The sequence below is a fragment of the Gorilla gorilla genome, chromosome 2, assembly GCF_029281585.2.
Source record: "Gorilla gorilla gorilla isolate KB3781 chromosome 2, NHGRI_mGorGor1-v2.1_pri, whole genome shotgun sequence".
Taxonomy (NCBI): domain Eukaryota; kingdom Metazoa; phylum Chordata; class Mammalia; order Primates; family Hominidae; genus Gorilla; species Gorilla gorilla.
The window spans coordinates 130,452,530-130,473,927 of NC_086017.1; the positions used below are offsets into that span (position 1 = coordinate 130,452,530).

At 44.0% G+C, this 21,398-nt stretch overlaps 1 protein-coding gene across 3 annotated transcripts in view; it reads left to right on the forward strand.

The window, feature by feature from the left end:
- Positions 1-2,641: 2,641 nt before the first annotated feature.
- The window catches only part of PLA1A (phospholipase A1 member A), a 31,918-nt gene continuing 13,161 nt past the window's right edge, over positions 2,642-21,398 (forward strand). For 2 of the 3 annotated variants that reach the window (XM_019022881.4, XM_055383732.2), the window contains exons 1-7: positions 2,642-2,764; positions 11,580-11,781; positions 13,557-13,734; positions 14,250-14,358; positions 17,831-17,932; positions 19,620-19,754; positions 20,826-20,915. In XM_019022881.4, coding sequence (XP_018878426.4) covers positions 2,692-2,764; positions 11,580-11,781; positions 13,557-13,734; positions 14,250-14,358; positions 17,831-17,932; positions 19,620-19,754; positions 20,826-20,915 — 889 coding nt within the window. In that variant the 5' untranslated portion in view covers positions 2,642-2,691. The remainder of the gene's footprint in view (positions 2,765-11,579; positions 11,782-13,556; positions 13,735-14,249; positions 14,359-17,830; positions 17,933-19,619; positions 19,755-20,825; positions 20,916-21,398) is intronic. The other variant, XM_004036117.5, reaches the window with a different exon arrangement.

Genomic DNA, 21,398 nt, shown 5'->3' on the forward strand with positions numbered 1-21,398 from the left:
GCTCAAGAAGTGAGGCTGTGGTGAGCCATTATTACACCACTGCATTTCAGAATTTTGAACATTGATGCCCTGGTCCCTTGCTCCTTTTGTACCCAGATCCTAGGCAAATAAAACCATCTGTTTCCACCTTACAATGGGTGAGTAGGACCCCCTTTCTAAAAGAGGGGTGGGAACTAACCAGCACACCCTACCAGTTGAACAATGCCTTCCCCTGGCAAATACTTAGTGACCACTGGCTGTGTAGCAAGTACTGTGTTACATACTGGGATATCTCAGTGAGCAAAACAGGCCAGGACTCTGCCCTTCTGAGGCTGACATTCTCCTTGAGGGAGATGGACAGCATACACTGAATATGAATTGTGGCTCTCCCAGTGTCTCCAGGTAGAAGGGTCTCATCCTCACCTTCTAAAATATGTAATCTCACTTTTCAGAAGGACGAGGTTTAGTCCAATAAAGCTCTTGCATATCTTGTTTCGCCTTGGCCCTCTCAAGCAGTGTCCCTAGCCCCTGGCCTATCTGAGCTTCAGTTTCTCCACTGGTGAAATGGACATGGCTATTGTAAGTATTAACAGAAGACTAGTGGTTCTAGCATGTGTACGATCACCCGAGGAGCCTGCTGGAACTGCAGAGTCCTGGGCCCAGTTCCAAAGATTCTCATTCTGTGTGTCTGGGGTGGATCCAGCAATCTGTCCCAAGTCAATTGGATGGTTGTGAGGCAGGGGTTTCTGGAAGGGACCACTCTGACCCCGCTTGGAGAGCTCTGCGCTAGATGTTGGATGTGAAAGAAAGTGAAAGTGCTCTCTCAATGTCAGCTGTATTCATGCCATGCACAAGGGCACCCTGGATTAACTATCTCTGGCTACGGTGTGGGTGGCCAGGAAAACAGCCCTCAGGTCTCCTGCTGTAGGGAAAATGATTGACTGATGGCTCCAGCTGCTGTCTTCTGAATCTACCTCTGTCTTTGTGCTGAGGCTGACCTCAGCTAATGACTAAGCAAGATGTGGCTGCTAATGCAGGCTCATTTCTACAAAACACATCTGCTGTCACAAAAGACTTTGGCCTGAGGAGTCCCCATTGGCCTGGTCAGAATATTCTAGAAACTGTGCTGCAGCCCGAGACTCTTCCTATGTAATCCTCTCTTTCCTGCCCATTCTCTTTCACAGGTATCAGATGTTCACCAGCATCTAAAGGCTCTTCCTGCCTTCTCTAGTACCTCTTATTCTTTACAGGTGTTAGCTCGATAAATCTCTTGCATATCTTGTCTTACCTTGGCATCTTCTTCTCCGAGGACCTGAACTCATACACTTGGCTTTGTCTCTAATATCAAGACAGCTTTCAGTAGTGACCTCTGCTGTGCACTACTTATTGCCACACCCCTTCCTGGTTGCAGCAGCACTTGAGCAGTGAGATCATGTGCACAAGGGGATGTAAGGGCTAGCCCCTCCAAAATAATTGTATCCTGTGTTCAGCCATGATGACATGGTCCCAGAGCCTCTTCAGGAGTTGTTGCTGTAGAGTATCTTTGCTCAGAGCATGGATTCTGGGGCTGGCTCATCCCGCTTTAAATCCCAGCTCTGCATGACCTCGGGCAAATGACTTAAATTCTCTGTGCCCTACCAGCTGTGTAAAACACAAATGTTTGTACTTAATACAAATTACTTCTATCACAGAGAAGTAATTTGTACTTATCTGTGCTTACTAACTGTGTAATTGTCACAGTTAAGTAATTTGTATACAACAATAATACAAATAAGTAGTTTGTTGTACAAATTACTTAACTTGTCTGTGATAATACCCACCTCAGAGAGTTATTGTTTGGAAAAGATGATCCTCGCCCTACCAGTGGGCTGTCTGCCTCACAGCAATGTGTTATGATTTAGGGAGTGGGGGGCAAGTGCCTTGCCCTCTGCCTCTGCCCCACTGACTTGCCTACAAATAGCTCTTTGTGGTTTCTGCCACTCTTTTGGGTGGAGAGGCCATATGGTGCTGGAACCATCTTGGTTCCAGGCCCGGCTCTGCCACTTCCACCAACGGGATCTCTACAGGTCATTTTCTTTTTCTAATATGCAGTTTCTTTGTGAATTCAGGAAGTTGAACATCTCCAAAGTTGGACTTGACTCCTAGCCCCAAGATTCTACAAAATGATAGTACTCTCCAGAGGAAACTTTTTCTTCCCTTCTTCCCATTAAATGGACACTTAATATATAGTATTATCTCAGTCTTGTGCTAGGCACTGGGTATTCAAAAATGAAAAGAGAAAGCCTTTGCTCTCAAGTCACTCAGAATCTTCTAGGGAGACACACATGTCCACAGATAATTCCAACACAATGAGGGGTTTCTGGCCACCCAGAGATGCAGAACTTCTGCCTTGGTTATTACTAACATCCTATCACGGGAAGTGGGAGAGGTGCAGGAAATAGTTTCCTGATCATGTTTGGCTCAAAGAGGGACAGTGTGTTTCAATGCACTCTGGTTAACAAAAAAGAAAGTGTATTTATTTTCATTGAGAAGAAGAAACCGAAAACTCTGGCATTTAAATAAATAAGGAAGAATTTATTTTTCCTTTTCAGGTCATGAGGCTAGTTAATGATTAGTGAAATCCACGTGGGTGTTTTCTGAGAGGCTGGGTTATATGATCTCTTTGGCTTTAGGGAATTACTCCATACCAGCTCTGAGATTTCCAGCTCAGCAATGCCCCCAGGTCCCTGGGAGAGCTGCTTCTGGGTGGGGGGCCTCCTTTTGTGGCTCAGCATTGGAAGTTCAGGTAAGCCAGGGCTCAGGCCTTGGGAGGAACTTATTTCAATCAATGATCGTATTTCTCCAACTACTTATGCAGTACTAACTTTTGGAAGATCCCCTAAAAGCCTTTTGCCTCTTCTGAGGTGAATTTAAAAGAGTAGGGGGAAAAAACCCCTTTTGTCATAATCGGAATGATGGTAAACAGGTCACAAAACCTGAACTTTCCCTGGTTATCCGACTCATTTTTCTAAAGCCCACATAAAAAAACCCTTTCTCACCTTGCACAAGCCAGGAACAACTGTAAGAAAATAAAATTTGGTTAATTCTAAGATATTCATTTTTCACCCCATAAATATCCACCATTCCAAGATATATTTAATTTTAAAATTTAGGTTTTCCAAACTAATAACGATTTTGTCACTGAGATTGTTAGATGTCCTTTCTAATTCAGCAACCTAACTGAAGTGGTTCGTCATCCCGGCTGGGTGATGGGAACTAGTCCCTGCTAACCTCAGATGCCCCTGGGAAAACTTCCCTCAGATGCCAATTTGCATTTATCTTTCCCCTAGTAAAGAACTGACCCACTGATCCCTCTTGCCTAACAGAAAATTAACCTGCTCTACTTTGGGTTCTCAGAAGTTCTCAGAAGAGTCCTTCTCACTATGGTGAGGTCACCCTTAGAAAAATCCCCTCCCTCTACTCACAATAGCAGGCTGCTTTTCTGTCTTCTCTGCCGGACATTTAATTCTCATTCCCTGGCTCTAGAATATGTCATTGCTTCTGCCTGGAGTTGCTCACATCACCTTTGGATTGATTTCTGTTCTTTGCATCTTTCAAGGGGGCTTCTGTATTCCTATCTCCCTTGTACTCGTTCTTTTTCTGCTCAGCACCCCTCCCTGCTACAAAGTTCCACTGGGTGACTGCATGCTCTCCTTGCACTCATGGGTGGTTTTTCAGAGGTGCTGTTGAGCTCTGTATGTGCTTTCTCCTACCTCAATTAGTTGTCCCGAAAAGGCGAGGATTTGAGGCTTCTGTCTCTTTTAGCATAGTTAGTGCTGTGCTCTGTATAGAGCAGATGTCCAGTGAATATTGCAGACATTGATGCGTAGAGGAGGCAATGGGCTGAGCTGATGGGGAATAGGCTCTGTCTAGGTCGGGCTAACCTGGACTGGAATCCTGGCTCTGTTTCTTTGTAGCTATGTGACCTTGAGGAAGTGGCTTTCTTTACCTGTAGCTGGAGATGATCCTTACCAGATAGGAATGCTGTAAGGACTAAATGGGATCATCTGTGCACAGGGTCTGACTTTTGCAGTTGCTTATTCCCTTGTGATTTTATTATTAGCAAATTGTTGTCTAGGCTGATGGAAGTGGAGGGAACAGGGCTGTCATGAGCCACCTTGGAGAGAAGGTGGGAGGTATCACCTAGGAGAGCAGTGGGTCCCGTTCTGAGAAGTGGGCTTGGCAGGCCCACTTTGTCCCTGCTCAGGAGCCCCAGGCCTCCTTAGGGGCTGGAAGGCATTTGCTAGTTGTCCTGATTTGAAGGTTGAGGAGTGGGAGGACTATAGCAAATTGGCATCAAACTCTTTTTGGAAGCTCATCTGTCGGTAAGCTTGGGGCCTCTGTCACACACATAAGAGAAGCTCAGAAATTCTGAACCAGATAGCAGGGTTAGGGTCAGCGCAGAAGCTGATCAGGTTCCAGCCACATATGTGGGAATCATTCTAGATGCTCTGGTCAGGAAGTGGGCTTATAATAACATGTTAGCAGGGCCTGGGTATTTCCTTGCCTGGTCTTCTTGCCTTTGTTTGTCTCTGGTATCTTTCTTTTCACACTTACCCAGTGAGGCATTCTCTATTTCCCGTCTGCTTCTCTTCCTTTCCCACCTTAACTGAGTGTTTCACTGTCAACAGCGACAATATTTATTAAGTTAATGTTCCTTATTCTTACTTTTAGTAGTGCTGTCTCAGAAATTAAGTGAGTTGATGGATAGGCAGAGATAGAGGTGTGTTTGCGTGTGTGTGTGTGTGGTTGGGAGGGATAGAAATATGCCAAAGGGAAAAAGAAAAAGGATGTAATTGTCTTCAGACGGCCTAGATGAAGTAGGTGGAAAGAAAGAGGATGCCGGATGCAGAGAGCTCAAGGTAAAGGAAAGGAAGAGCTCAAATGATCGGGAGGGAGGAGGTTCAGGAGGTATCCAGGTGCCTGCTGTCACACAAGGGCAGTAGCTGACCCACATGGGCCTCTTGGAAGTTCAGCCTCCACTCACTTTCCTGGCTGTGTACCCACACAATCTTTCATGACAACCCCAGTCACACCTAGTTTTTCCTTGGACTGTGGAGCTTTAGATTGTTGAGCTCCTTGATCAACCTGGCCCTTGAGCTTCCAGGCCGGCTCAGGCGTCCTCTCCTCCAGGTGGATGCACAAGTCTTCCTCCATCTGGGGTAGGTGGTCTTTCTTTTTGTTCTCTCAGTACCTATGTTTCCTGGTCACAGATCTTACATCCCTATTTGCTGTGGGGCCTGCTTACTTTCCCTTTCTCTGCTAGACTTTGAGCTCCCAAAGGGCAGTTATGGCTGGCGTCTTCTTCTTCCTTGAATCCCCAGAGCCTCACCCAGGCCCAGGTACACAGGACACATTCAGTAAGCCAAAAGCCTTGGTAACTGAGAAGAAAGAAATTGAGCGGGCTGCAGTCCTCATCTCTACTTCCTGACGTTAGGGCAGATTGATTAAATGACACTCGTCCTGAAACAATTCAGCCAAAGACGGGTTCCAGAGGGTGGCCCAATTCAGAGACACTCCTGGCTGCTGATGCCTCAATCCACAGGTCATCTGATAGCACAGCTCTGTCTGTGGGGAGCCCAGGGCTCAAGGGGGTGGCAGGAAGTTCAGTGGCCCATAGTGCTGAGCTGGTGGCAGAAGCAGCCTGTGACACCAGCCTCTGTAAGGCCAGCCTGGGCCTGAAGGTGGTGCTGCACCCTGCATGCGTGGCAGAGCCACCCTCAAGTCAGCTATTGGGAGGGGGCCTCCGCCCTCCTCCCCTCCTGCAGTGTCTTCCCGAGGAGCCTGGAGGAGGGTGCCCGCTTCCCGACACATGTACCGATGGCTCCTCTGTCATCTCCACATTTGATAACAAAGTGTCTGATGTGGTTTTGTGCCAACTCTGTCACTGCCAGAACACCCTTCCCTTCTTGGTCCAGGCCACAGAATCAAAACTGTTTTAGCAAAATAACACTTCTACGAAACAAAAGCCCATGGGGGATACCGATCTACAGAACACACCTGAGACAGGTGCAGGTGGGAGTGCAGAGTAGCACATTTCCAGCATTTGCAGAACACAGAGGCCACCCATGGGAACCATGAGCAGCCCAGGCGGGTGAAGGGAGCTCTGTCATATATGCCTGAGAGTCACTTTCCATTATGGAAACATCGGTGTTACCAGGCCTTACTCACCCTTCTCTAACACTTCTTCAGTGTCAAAGACTCAAGAATAGAAAACTATAGGCTATTTTCAGACTCAGACAAGCCAGTATTTCATTCTGCACCCCTCATTTCTATTGTTTATAAACCTCTGGTCAGCCTGGCCAGATACTCATCTGTCACTGTTCTTTGGTTGGAGTGGTGGCTAGGTAGAGGCAGTATCTGAATATGCTTCCCTATTTATCAGCTTCAAATACTGGCAATTTTCTTCTCTCCCTTTTCAAACTTTATAACTTTTATCCCATTGCATTGTCTTGTTTCAATGGTTAGGACTAGGACCTCTAGCACAATATTTAATAGAAGCAGTGATAGCAGACATTTCTTATCTGTTCCCTGTTCTAAATGGAATACTTCTAATATTTCCCAGTAAATCTAATCCTTACTATAGGCTTTTAGTAGATATCCTTTCTTATGTTAAAGAGTGTTGAATTTTGCCAAGTGTTCTTTTTTTCTGCTCATCCGTTGAGATGAGCATATGGTTTTTCTTCTTTAGTTTGTTCATACGTGAATTATATTAATACTTTTTCTAATGTTAAAACAGCCTTTAATTCTTTGCAAAGAATTGGCATGTTAAAACAGCCTTTAATTCTTTGCAAAGAATTGGCCCAGCACTGGGCCATGATGTACTTTGTGGTCTTGTTATCCTGGATGGATTTAGATTTGCTGATATTTTATCTTGGATTTCTGTTTATGTTTATAAATGAAAGTAGCCTTTAGTTTTTCCTTCTCCCCTGTCCTTTGCACTTTTGGTACTTTGGATATTCTCATAGAATGAACTGGAATCCTGTCTCCCATTTTCTATTCCTGGAACAGCATGTGTAAGCTAGGGATCAATAGAATTCCTCTGTGAAACTCTCAGGCCTCTTAGACTTTTCTGAGGGATAGTTTTGAAACTAGTGTTTCAATTCCTTTATGCTATAGTTTTACATTTGATTTTCTGTTTTTTCTTTCTTGACTAAGTTTTGGTAAGTTATGTTTTTCTAGGAAATGATCCATTTTCTAGCAAAATATCAGCATTTTCAGTTTTGGGGTGGATATAAACTTTTTTATGGTGTAAGGAAATCTACTGTCTGTATTTATATCCCTTTTTTATTCCTGATATTGTTTACTTTTAACTTCCCTTTGTTCTGTTACTCTGTCTTATCAAAAGTACATCTAGCTCATTATTCTTTTCAAAGAGCCAGTTTTGGGTACTGGCTCTTTGTGTGTGACAGGTACTATTTTAGGCAGTAGAGTGAATAAAATGGATTTTAAAAATCCCTGCTTTGTTCAAAAGTACATTCTAATGTGGACTGACCACTAACAGACAATAAGTATAATAACTTGGCAAATTCCATAGTAGATTAGAAGGTGATGATTGCTAACAAATAAATAGACCAGGGTAAGGATGATTGAGAGAAATGAGGTGAGGAACACAAGCAGGTTACAACTGAAATAGGATGTGAGAGTAGAGAAGAGAGCACATGACAAGCAAAGACTTGAAGGAGGGGAAGGAACTGCCATGTAGATACATAAGGGAAATGCATTCCAGGAAGAAGGAACAGCCGGGCAAAGACCCTCAGGCAGGAAGCCATCTAGAGTGAGGAAGGGCAAGGAGAACAACTGGCTGCAATAGTGAGTGATTGTAGCATAAGGCAAAGGACTACTGGAGTGGGGTGGATTAGCTCAGTTAGGGCCTTACAGTCCATTGTTAGGACTTCAGGTTTCAATCTGAGAGAAAAGGCTTGGAGACTTTTGCACAGAGATGTAACATGACTTGACTGACTTAAAAAAAAATCGTGACTGCTGTGTTGCAAATAGACTGAAGGGGCCAAAAGAGAGGGCAAGAAATGCAGTTGCAGGCTATGGCAGTGGCTGTGAGAGATGATGGTGGCTTGGGCCAAGGTGGTGAGAAGGGTTAGATTCTGAATATTTCATTCTGATGGTCAAGCCAACAGAACTTACCAACTGTATGTGGGATGTGAGAGATAGGGAAGAGTCAAAGATATCCCAGGCAACTTTGCAAAGCCTGAGAAATTGTAATGACTAAGTTGCTACCAATGTTGCTCATATTTCCTTATTTTCTATTTCTTCAATTTCAACTATTACCTTTATATTTCTTTCCCTATATTTTATTTGGAATTACTGTGGTATTCTTTTCTGAGTTAAAATATTAGCTTATCTAATCTAAGTCTTTCCCTTCCCCCCCCCCCACAAACATTTGCATGTAAGTTACACATTTTTCCCTATTAAAAGGTAAACTTAGGCACATTAAAATTTTAAATAGTTTATTTGAACAAACAGTGATTTATGGTTTGGGCTGCTTCACACTGCAAGTGGCTCAGGGCTCCACCAAAGGGATGTGAAGAAGAAATTTTATAAGGTGCCTATGAATGAAGCAAGGCAAAGAAAATATTTGATTGATTAAAGTGGAGCAGTACCTTAAGGTCCCTAGTCAGAGGTTAGTTGGAAGCTTCTGAGTGGTAAAGCTTAAGCCTCAGTTTCCTAGGACACAGCTCTTCACTATGAGTTGGGGTGTGGTGAGCTTCTGTAGGAACTTAACCACTAGAGCTTCCTCAGTCTAATGGCTTCCCAAAGAATTATTTTAACAACCCAAGTGCTGTTTTAGCCACTCTTTGCAAGTTTTGATATGTGCTGGTTTTATTGTCGTTTAGTTTTTAATATTCTGTACTTTTCATTGTGATTATTCTTTAACCCATACATTCCTTAAAAGGTTAAAAGGGTGTTTTTCTGTTGGTAGGAGTGTAAATTAGTATAGCCACTATGGAGAATAGGATGGAGGCTCCTTAGAAAACTAAAGATAGAACTTCCATATGATCCAGCAATTCCACTACTGGGTATATATCCAAAAGAAAGGAAAGGAAGTCAGTATATCAAAGAGATATCTGCACTCTCATGTTTATTTCAGCACTGTTCACAATAGCCAAGATATAGAACCAACCTAAGAGCCCATCAACTAATGAATGAATAAAAAAAAAGAAGATGTGGTATATATACACAAAGGAATACTATTCAGCCTTTAAAAAGAAGGAAATCCTGCCATTTGCAGCAACATGGATGGAACTGGAGGCCATTATGTTAAGTGAAATAAGCCAAGCACAGAAAGACAAATGTCACATTTTCACACATATGCGGGAGCTAAAAAAATGGATTCATGATGATACAGAGTAGTAGATTGTGGCTCCCAGAGGCTGAGAAGGGGGGAGGAGTTGGGAATGAAGGGGAGAAAAGAATATACATGTATTTATTACCACTGAACTATACACTTAAAAAAGGTAAAGATGATAGTTTATATTTTTTTTACCTGAATATAAAACATTTTAAAAAATCTTGAACAAGCTTCAGCAATATATGTCCATGAGGAATTGTGCCCAGGAGTTTCTCTTTGTAATGGGCTGGTAAAAATGTCACAGGCACATGGGATGAGCTTGTCCTATTGTAAAAAAAGGGAGGGGGTGTTTTTACATGTCCAAATGTATATTAAAATAATTTTTGTTATTGATTTCTAGTTTTATTACATTTTATTTAGATGATATTGATTCTTTGGTGATTATTTGGGCCTGCTTTGTGACATATTATGCTCATTTAAAAGGACTCAAACTCTCTGATGGATGCAGGCTGCCCTATATGAACAATAGAGCAGATTGACTCATTAATGTGGTTTGCATCTCATGCTGAAACACAGTCTTTTCATCTTTTCTTTAAAGAGCCAAATGCTGGGGGAGGCTGATAAAATGATGGAGTCAGGCATTAGCTCTCTCATGTGCTGTGGGAGTTCAAGCCGCAGGCTGAAGAGCTTAGGGCCGGCACTGTCAAAGTGGGCTTCATCCCAGGAGCCTCCAAACCTGCCTGCTTGGTCTGCCTCTGCAAGGGGATTGAGGACAAAGTCTGGGGCTCAGAAGCAGTGATGGGGAAACCTCTAGTCTACCACAGCGATGCTCCAGAAGGCCTCATGGCTTGAGGTATTCTCCACAGGTGGGGTTCCCACAATTCACTCATAGCACCATATCCCGGAGCATCCCAGATCCACACTCCTGTTGTATATGGGCTCCCAGTTACCTCTGATAGAAGACAATCACTCCAGAAATCTAAAGTTACTGTCTTCCTCAACAAAGGGGCTCACACAAACCAAAGTCTGCAATCTGGATGTCTCCTCTGAACCTCTGATTCTGTGAATCACTTTGTCTGGTGGCAGCAATGCTGTGTGGGACTGTGTTCTGCGGGTCAGCGTGTACCCTGCTGCTCCTGCCAGTCTCCCTATGGGATGCATGGAAGTCAGGGACCACACCTGTGCATCACAGAAGTGGGGATCGGGGTGTGATGCTGGGTGCTGAAAATGGGCCAGATTTTCAGCTCCCTGGGAAGCAGGAGTTTCATGTTGCCTTTTCTGTTCAGTGTTTTTTAAAGGCCTGCAGTTACCTTTGCCAGAGAATTTCCATTGTAAAGGTATCTATTGTAAGGTACTGTGAAGTAGGTGAGACTTGTTAAGGCTCTTCTCTGTCATCTATCTAGGCTATGGGCTGGGCACTGGAAGGCTATGGCAGGGCTCTTGACTGCTCATAAGGACAAGAAGTGATTAGGTGGGGCTAAAGAGTTGAAAATCCTTCTGGGAGGGAGTGTTCAGACTAGACTGAGGCTAGTCCGCAGGGCAACTGTTCATTTGGCTGCCCAGGGTTCTATTTAGAATTCTCTACTAGTTTGCTAGGGATACCGTAACGAAGTGCCACGGACTGGGTGGCTAGAACAATGGAAATGCATTGCCTCACAATTCTGGAGGCTGGAAGTCTGAGATCAAGATGTTGGCAGTGTTAGTTCCTTTAGGGCAATGAGCAAAGGATCTGTTCCAGGACCCTGTCCTTGGCTTGTAGATGGCCACTGTCTCCCTATGTCTTTACAACATCCTCCCTCTGTCTGTGTCCAAATTTCCTCTTTATATAAAGATAATAGTCATATTGATTTAGACCCACTCTGTTGGCCTCTTTTTAACCTTTGTGAAGACCCCATCTCCAAATACAGTCACATTCTGAAGTATTGGGGGTTAAGATTTCAACATATGAATTTTGGGGGATGAGACTCAGTTCAGCCCGGAACAACAGCCATTTCACCATGGCCTTTAATCTCATCTAGTTGAGCAATATTCCTTCTCTGCTATTTTGTCCTTAGGCATGAAAAATATTCACACAGCTTCATTACAGAAGTGATGAAGGCTGTAATAAATGAGTGATTATTGCACTAGCTGATGTATAATAAACCCCATGCCTGCAGGCCCCTGTTTCTTGCTTCCTTCCAAGGTTGTCTTTCTTCCTTCTAAGAACAGATGACCTCACCTTGGATGTTGCTTGTTTTGTTTTGTTTTCCTCCAGGGGATGCACCTCCTACCCCACAGCCAAAGTGCGCTGACTTCCAGAGCGCCAACCTTTTTGAAGGCACCGATCTCAAAGTCCAGTTTCTCCTCTTTGTCCCTTCGAATCCTAGCTGTGGGCAGCTAGTAGAAGGAAGCAGTGACCTCCAAAACTCTGGGTTCAATGCCACTCTGGGAACCAAACTAATTATCCATGGATTCAGGTGGGAGTTAAATAACCAACAGGACCTCTCAACTAAGAATGATCAAGTAACCATAATACCATAAGAAGTTAGTGGGCAACAAGAGGAGGAATGAATTTACCAATGGCCACATGTTCCATCCCTCATATCCTGCTGTCTTTGATGGGGTCTCATGCCAACATGCACACATGGTGTTCATTCTTATTGGTCATATACGTTACTTCTCCACCCAGTCTTGTCTACACACTCACGAACAGTACATGTCTGTGACTGGACAAATCTCCATACACAGAACCTTTATTACCCAGGATTGTATTTCCCTTCCTCACTTCTTCCTTGGTTTTATGACCTAAGAAACTTCCATTTATGGGTGCTACTTCCATCGTACCCAGAGGTTATGGGTGTGATGGAGCTACGCACTTCTCTTCTTCAATTTCTCTGATACTCTCCAGTCCACAATTTGTTGTAATATATAGTCACTGAGTCTCAATTCCAATCACCATCCTTTCTTTGAACAGCTTTTCTCCAAAGCCCATCTATAGGGCTGGAAACAGAGAAAGGTTTCTGGGAGGAAAGAGGGAGAGAATATGGTAAAGTAATAGCACTATGGAGCAAGTAGAGTTGGGGCACCCAATGAAAAGGTAGACACAAAGGCTGTGCACAAAGGACCACCATTTCCTGATCTCTGGCCTGTCTCCGCCTCTCAGGTCCCTGGACTCCAGGGACTCAGCCACATGTTTCCTTAGGCATCTCTCCTTGCTCTTGTGCCAAAGCCTCTCCTCTAGCACATCTCATATTCCACCACTTTCCAAGGCTGAGTGTGTACCTCCAACCCAGGGGTAGCTAATAGAGGTGGAGAGCTCATCAGGCAAGGCACTCTGTCTGCTCTTAAATCCCACAGCCCCATTCCCTGGCACACACCCAGTCCACGCTCCTCTGTCCACACAAGTGTGCTCTCTTTGCTTCTATACTGGGAGTCATCAGAAAACTTATTTCCTGATCCCAATCTGTTGGGAAAGATTTCTAAACATTTTTCTATCATTTTCCTTTTCCTGGAAAAGTCCTACTATACTGTAAGTTCCAGAAGGATAGGGACTATATCTTATTTGTCTTTATTTTTTGGAAAGCATCTAGCACACTGCCTGGCCCATAAGTACTCAATAAATGCTTGCTGAATAAACCAATGGGTGAATGAGAGAAAGAAAGGGAGAAGGAAGGAAAAAGAAAGAGAAAGGAAGAAAGGAAAGAAAAGAAAGAAAGAGAGAGAGAAAGAGAGAAAGAAAGAAAGAAAGAAAGAAAGAAAGAAAGAAAGAAAGAAAGAAAGAAAGAAAGAAAGAAAAAGAAAATGTCCACAAAGAAAGAGCCTATATTTTAGAATGAGAATTAAGGTCGCAAATCTTAACTCTAGGGCATATTTCTTTTCCACAAATAACACAAATGGAGCAATGCAACGTATACAGTTTATGTGGTTTATGCATTGTGCAAAGGTGCCTGACAAAAGGCTGATGAGGCTGAAATCCAACCTGAGTTCTGAACCCTGGCATGAGGCTGCATCTACCTGGAACAAAAGGCAAAGTTTTATAATTTACACAAAGACTGCATATGTGCTGGCAGAAGGGCTGGCAACTTTGGAATTGTGTCCTCCCTATGCTCCAAGTACTGTGTAATAAACTCCTCATATGAGCCCTTCTCTAGTTTTGATTTCTTTTCTGGGTTTGAGATTAATAGAGGTTTCCATGACAATGAATATCCACTTGGCAGGTAATTTTTCCATTCTTTTTTGGCCCCCTGTCTAGGGTTTTAGGAACAAAGCCTTCCTGGATTGACACATTCATTAGAACCCTTCTGCATGCAACGAATGCTAATGTGATTGCCGTGGACTGGATTTATGGGTCTACAGGAGTCTACTTCTCAGCTGTGAAAAATGTGATTAAGTTGAGCCTCGAGATCTCCCTTTTCCTCAATAAACTTCTGGTAGGTGCAGAAGAGCTTAGGGTGAGTTTGGGCTGCGTATGAGGAGAGAGGGTCAGAAAGACAAAAGCACTGCCTGAGGAGGCTTAGGGTGGAAGCAGAGTCACCAGGTAGCTCGGTGGTCTTGGGTTCAAATCTTGACTTTGCCACTCACAGCACTGACCTCGGGCAGGTTATTGAATATTCTGAGCTTCCCACTGCTCCTCTGTAAAATGTGTCATGGCACTTTAGACAGCCAATGCAGATGGCCTGGCACTTAGTTGTCCCTCAAGAGAGAATGGCCGTGGTCATTACATACTTTGGCACCAAAAGGAGAGTAAGGGGGTTGTCAGGGTGGGGAGCCCAGGAAGAGAAAAAGTGATTAACAATGAGAGTGCTGTCCTTTTTCCCTCCAAAGTAAGTGTGGTGGGTGTGTCATGCCCAGGGCCTCGGCTTCTGAAGCTTTGGGGGAAAGCCTGCCACTGTGAAGCCAGCAGACTCTGTGGCCCACGGGGAACTCACTGTCCCCGCTCTTCTAGGTGCTGGGTGTGTCAGAATCCTCAATCCACATCATTGGTGTTAGCCTGGGGGCCCACGTTGGGGGCATGGTGGGACAGCTCTTCGGAGGCCAGCTGGGACAGATCACAGGTAACATTCCTCCCTGCCCATCCTCCAGGCTTTAGAGATAGAGAACGCTTGCCCTGAAAATGTCTCTTCTAAAGCAAGCAGAGGGGAGTACAGAGCCTTTGTTCTCACGATCAAGTCACCTATTACCACTAAAATTTATTTATTGTGGTTCTTTTGCATAAAATGGTATTGTGTTATTATTGCATGATTTCTAATATCAATGTGAGAGGCCATGTATTTCTTCTTTTACTTTCTATTTTTAAATTTCTTATTTAAAAAAACTTTTAGATTCAGGATTTACGTGTGCAGGTTTATTACATGGGTGTAGCATGTGATGCTGAGGTTCAGGCTTCTAATGATCTCGTTGCCCAAGTAGCAATCAGTACTTGATAGGTAGTTTTGCAACCCTTGCCCCTTGCTTTTCCTCCCCCTTTTGAAATCCCCAGTGTCAATTGTTCCCATCTTTGTGTCCATGTGCACCCAATGTTTAGCTCCCACTTATAAGTGAAAACATGCGGTATTTGGTTTTCTGTTTCTGCATTAATTGGCTTAGGAAAATCACCTCCAGCTACATTCATGTTGCTGCAGAGAACATAATTTCATTCTTTCATGTTGCTGCAGAGAACATAATTTCATTCTTTTTTATAGCTGTGTAGAATTCCATAGGGTATATGTACCACAGTTTCTTTATCCAGTCTACCATTGGTGGGCACCTGGGTTGATTCCAAGTCTTTGCTATTGTGAATAGTGTTGCAATGAATATACTAGTGCAGGTATCCTTTTGGTAGAAGAATTTCTTTTCCTTTGGGTATATATCTAGTAATGGGATTGCTGAGTCAAATGGTGATTTTATTTTTAGTTCTTTGAGGAATCTTCAGATTGCTTTCCATAGTGGCTGAACTTATTTACATTCCCACCAACAGTGTATAAGTATTCCCTTTTCTCTGCAGCCTTGCCAACATCTATTTATTTATTTTTCACTTTTTTATAATAGCAATTCTGACTGGTGTGAGATGGTATATCATGGTGTGATGATTAGTGATGTTGAGCATTTTTTCATATGTTTGTTAGCCACTTGTATGTCTTCTTTCAAGAAGTCTCTTTTCATGTCCTTCACCCTCATTTTAATGGGGTTATTTGTTTTTTTCTTGTTGATTTGTTCAAGTTCCTTATAGATTCTGGATATTAGTCCTTTGTCAGATGCATAGTTTGTGAATATTTTCCCCCATTCTGTAGGTTGTCTGTTTACTCCATTGGTTGTTTCTTTTGCTGTACAGAAGGTCTTTAGTTTAATTAAGTCTCACTTGTCAATTTTTGTTTTTGTTTCATTTGCTTTTGAGGACTTGGTCATAAATGCTTTGCCTAGGCTAATATTCAGGAGAGTATTTCCCAGATTTTCTTCTAGGATTTTTACAGTTCGAGGTCTTACATTTAAGTCTTTAGTCCTTCTTGAGTAATTTTTGTATATGGCGAGAGGTAGGGGTCCAGTTTCATTCTCCTGCATATGGTCAGCCAGTTTTCCCACACCATTTATCGAATAGGGTATCTTTTCCTCTAAAAAAAGTGTTAATTTTTGTCAACTTTGTCAAAGGTCTGACGGCTGTAGGAGTGCTTCTTTATTTCAGGGGTCCCTATTCTGTTCCATTGGCCTATGTATCTATTTTTGTACCAGTACCATACTGTTTTGGTTACTGTAGGCTTGTAGTAGAGTTTGAAATTGGGTAGTGTGATATGCCCAGCTTTATTCTTTTTGCTTAGGATTGCCTTGGCTATTTGGGTTCTTTTTTTGTGCCATATGAATTTTAGAATAGATTTTTATAATTCTGTGAAAAATGACATTGGTAATTTGGTAGGGATAGCATTGAATCTGTAGATTGCTTTGGGCAAAATGGATATTTTAGTGATATTTATTCTTCTAACCCTGCATAGAATACTGAATACTTTGGCAAATACTATGCAAAAAGCATAGAATACTTTTCCGTTTGTTTGTGTCACCTATGATTTTTTTTTTAGCAGGGTTTTAGAGTTATCCTTGTACAGATCTTTTGCTGTTTTGGTTAGGTGTGTTCCTAGGTACTTTATTTTTGTGTGTGACTATCGTAAATGAGATTGCATTCCTGATTTGGCTCTCAGCTTGAATGTTATTGGTACATAGAAATGCAACTGACTTTTGTACATTGATTTTGTGTCCTGAGACTTTGCTGGAGTTGTTTATCAGGTCTAGAAGTCTTTGGTCAAACCTTTAGGGTGCTCTAGAATCATATCATTGATGAAGAGAGACAATTTGACTTCCGCTTTTCCTATTTAGATGCCTTTTATTTCTTTCTCTTGCCTGATCGCTCTGGCAAGCACTTCCCCTTTTATTTCTTTCTCAGCCTCACTTTCTACATCTGTAAAATGGTTGTAACAGCCCACATCTCCTTGGCCCACTGTGGAAATAAACTTTAGACAGTTTTGTTATATACATGTAAAAGTGTGAGGACTTTATGCTTCCAGAGCCACTCTCAGTTAATAAGGGACTGGAGTTGTGTGGCAAAAACCCTCAGCTTTCTGGCCTTTTGGTGGGACAATTCTGGATCTTGTTTTACAGAATCTCACAGAGGTGCCCCAGTAGGGTGAGAGCCCATGGGGATAACCTACTCACTACTATTTTCCTTTATTCTCTGACCTATTTTCCCACTCCCTCACCGTGCTTTCTGAGACTTTTTCCCAAATCTACTTTGAACTCTTGTGTCAGGGTCTGCTTTTTGTAGGGGGAAGGGAAGGGATCCAAACTGAGAGATGGGAATAGTAGTATTCACAGTAATCACTGTGTTATGATGAGGACTAGAGTGTGTAAAACTGCCCGGCATAAGGCCTGGTACATAGTAACTGCTCGAAGAAATTTAGCTATTGTTATTACTACATGAAGGTAGTAACAAGCTTTACATTACATTAACTTCTATCAAATAATTGGTGTTATCAAGGTCATCTTTTTTTTTTTTGAGATGGAGTTCGCCCTGTTGCCCAGGCTGGAGTGCAGTGGCGCGATCTTGGCTTACTGCAACCTCTGTCTCCCGGGTTCACGCCATTCTTCTGCCTCAGCCTCCCGAGTAGCTGGAACTACAGGCGCCCACCACTACGCCCAGCTGATTTTTTGTGTTTTTAGTAGAGATGGGGTTGCACCATGTTAGCCAGGATGATCTCGATCTCCTGACCTCGTGATCCGCCTGCCTCGGCCTCCCAAAGTGCTGGGATTACAGGCGTGAGTCACCGCGCCTGGCCTCAAGCTCATCTTAGAGCCAGAGAAACTGGGTCATTGAGAGGTTACCTCTAGAGAGACAACAGAGAGTGGGGTTTCCTGAGGAAGGTGGTCCTCAGCTAATTCTCCCAACCCTTGGGTCTTTTCTGGGAGGGTCTATGATCTGCACTGGAAGGGTGGGTGTGTGGTGGGCCCATGAATGTTCCTGCAGCTGAGAGGAATGAGGTCCCTCATATCGGTCTCTTCTCACAGGCCTGGACCCCGCTGGACCTGAGTACACCAGGGCCAATGTGGAAGAGCGCTTGGATGCCGGAGATGCCCTCTTCGTGGAAGCCATCCACACAGACACTGACAGTGAGCTGGGGTGACCTTCCTGGGGTGAGGGAATGAGCTCAAGGCAGTGCCTAGGAGGCTGGCATCTAGCTCTGTGGCCCTGGGCAGAGATGCCCTGGCCCTCTCTCAGCTTCTGTTGCACAGTGAAGAGTTTACCGAAATGCTATTGAAAGTCTCTTACAGCTCTGTCTGTGACCACTAAGGTGAATGGTTGTATTTTCAGCTACTGTAGGCAAGAGGATTCTCATTTATAGACCTAAAGTATTTGGTTATGAGTCTCACTTTCTGATTCAAATGAATGCAGTAATAACAGTGTGCTGAGCAGTACTGGGTAGGGCATTGCTGCCTGGCTGACTTACAGGAAAGTCATGAAGCTTTTTTAGGATGGGTGTGCCTGGTCCCAAGGTACTGGGCCATTCCACTCCCCAGGCAGGCAGGCCTGTCACAACTTCCCTCCTCCCCAGATGACAAGCTTGGCCCTTCAGTCCAGTGGAGAATAAGAATCTCTCTTCCGGGCCGGGCAAGGTGGCTCACGCCTGTAATCCCAGCACTCTGGGAGGCCAAGGCGGGTGGATCAGGAGGTCAGGAGATAGAGACCATCCTGGCTAACACGGTGAAACCCCATCTCTACTAAAAATACAAAAAATTAGCCGGGTGTGGTGGTGGGGGCCTGTAGTCCCAGCTACTCGGGAGGCTGAGGCAGGAGAATGGACTGAACCCGGGAGGCAGAGTTTGCAGCGAGCCAACATCGCGCTACTGCACTCCAGCCTGGGCGACAGAGCGAGACTCTGTCTCAAAAAAAAAAAAAAAAAAAAAAAGAATCCCTTTTCCAATAGTGACAGGCACAGGAAAGACTCCCCAACTCTCAACCCATTATGACCAAATTAAGTTCTTCTGACCAGTTGGGAAAGGCGGGGGCATTCCTCTTCATGTCTGCTCCACGGCAAATGCCTGTGGGGTCTGTGCTTAGTGTGGTGGGTGCAGGGAGAAATAACATCTGTCCCTGACCAGACAAGCTTGCAGCTCAAGTTAGAGATGTCCACATCTCATTTCCTGTGGTCAGAAGCCTCTTTTTAGCATTTAAGACTCATGATTCTGAAAGAAACACATGCAGTTGTATTGTCCAACCCTTCTTCCCACCTTTATTTCACAGATAGGCAACCAAAGCCCACAGGCCTCTCCCTAGCTATGTTAGGTGAGTTAAGCTTGTTCATTTAAAAAGTGAATCCTGGTTGGGCGTGGTGGCTCACACCTGTAATCCCAGCACTTTGGGAGGCCAAGGCGGGTGGATCACAAGGTCAGGAGATTGAGACCATCTGGGCAAACAAAGTGAAACCCCGTCTCTACTAAAAAAAATACAAAAATTTAGTGAGGTGTGGTGGTGGGCACCTGTAGTCCCAGCTACTCTGGAGGCTGAGGCAGGAGAATGCCATGAACCCAGGAGGCGGAGCTTGCAGTGAGCGGAGATCTTGCCACTGCACTCCAGCCTGGGTGACAGAGCGAGACTTCGTCTCAAAAAAAAAAAAAAAAAAAAAAAAAAAGTGAATCCTTTCTATCCTTAAATTTGCTAGATATGTGACTTATTAGGTACTCATTTACCTAAGCAAGGCCTCTCAGGCCCCTTCAAAGTTGGAGCCTCTCCCTGATGTGACTTAAAAAAAAAAAACATTCTATTTATTCAATCAATATTTATTAAGCTACATGGCAGGTGCTGAGAATATGGCAGCAATCAACACACTGAATGAGGTCCCTGCCTACATGGAGCTTACAGGCTACGTGGACCGTAGGAGTCACAAAGGGAAGCCCGGATGCCCATCAGAGAGTGTCTGCAGTAGGGGTCCGGGTGAGAGATGATGGTGGCTTGGGCAAAGGTGGTGGCAGTAAAGAGAGAGAAGTAGACAGATTCAAAATATGTTTTGGAGGTAGAGCTGACTAGACTCATGATGGGCTGCATGTGGGGTATGAGGGAAAGGCAAGACTCAAGGATGGCTTCTAGGTCATTGCTTAACCTCCAGGTCGATGGCAGTAAGCAAATAATACACAATCAATTTCTTCCAATACTGACAGATGATAGAAGGAGAAAGTTGGGGTCTTCAGCAGCTGGGCCTGAGCCAGTCTGAGGGCTCAAGTCTGCCACAGCAGAGGGTCCAGGAGTTGGTCACAGGGACAGAAAGAGGGGAGAGGATGCTCTCTTATCTCAGCTCTGGAGCCATGTCCTATTTCCACTCAGTCAGGAGAGCACAAAGATATGTTTTTGGGGAGACTGTGGAAATGTGACCCCATACACGTTTATCTGAACTATTACTCAAAGGAAAACCAAAACTACTCAGTAAGGAAATTTACCAAGTTTAGAACATTACTGAGTTACAAAAACTTGTGTTACAGGGTATTTTTCTTGATTTTCTTAGGCAAATATGAGCATCTTACCAACAGAATCTCTTTGGTTCCTTTTAGCATGAAAAATCCCTTTAGAAAACTGGGAGGCTGAGGCGGGTGGATCACCTGAGGTCAAGAGTTCAAGACCAGCCTGGCTAACATGGTGAAACCCTGTCTCTACTAAAAAAATACAAAAACTAGCCGGGTGTGGTGGCATCCGCCTGTAATCCCAGCTACTCCTGCTGAGGCAGGAGAATCGCTTGAATCCGGGAGGCGGAGGTTGCAGTGAGAGAAGATCGCACCACTGCACTCCAGCCTGGGTGACAAGAGCGAGAGAGCGAAAAAAAAAGTCTCAAAAAAAAAAAAAAAAAGAAAAAGAAAAGAAAAGAAATCTGTCTGAGGGCTCATCCTGTGAAGTCTCGCAGCACTTAGAAGTGACGTGGCAGAGAGTGGGTGGGCTCCCAAGGTCAGAGTTTGAGGTCTGCTGTGAGCCGACCCCCTAAAGTAAGGAAGTTAATGGAGTTGTGCCTCCTTTCAGATTTGGGTATTCGGATTCCCGTTGGACATGTGGACTACTTCGTCAACGGAGGTCAAGACCAACCTGGCTGCCCCACCTTCTTTTACGCAGGTCAGAAAGCCAGTACAATCTGGTATTTGGCAACCCCAGAGATTGGAATTCACCAACAGCTTTTGTGTTGAGTCAGCCAGAGTGGGCCATAGAGGGTCTACCTGACAGTGTCCTTTGCTATGTCCCATAACGCTTTACTCAGAATGTATTCAAGGATGGATGTCTTCAGAGCCCAGGCATTTGAGGGGAGGGTGTGGCACAGTCCACACCAACTGCATCCTCTACAGAGCCTTGCTGTGGCAGAGGCAAGCCATCGTGCCCAAAGCTGGTGAGCAGAAGGATCAATTCACCACCCAGACATTTCACCACATTTACCAACTCAAACAGTTCTCTAAAATTGTATTCAAGATGATCTTTTTGAGCACATTCAATGACTGTACATTTCCTCTCTTTAAATACAGCCTTCTGGAATTTTTTAAAATATATTTATTGATATATTCTTAGCAGACTAAATTTGTCAAAAGCTAAGGTCAATAATTATTT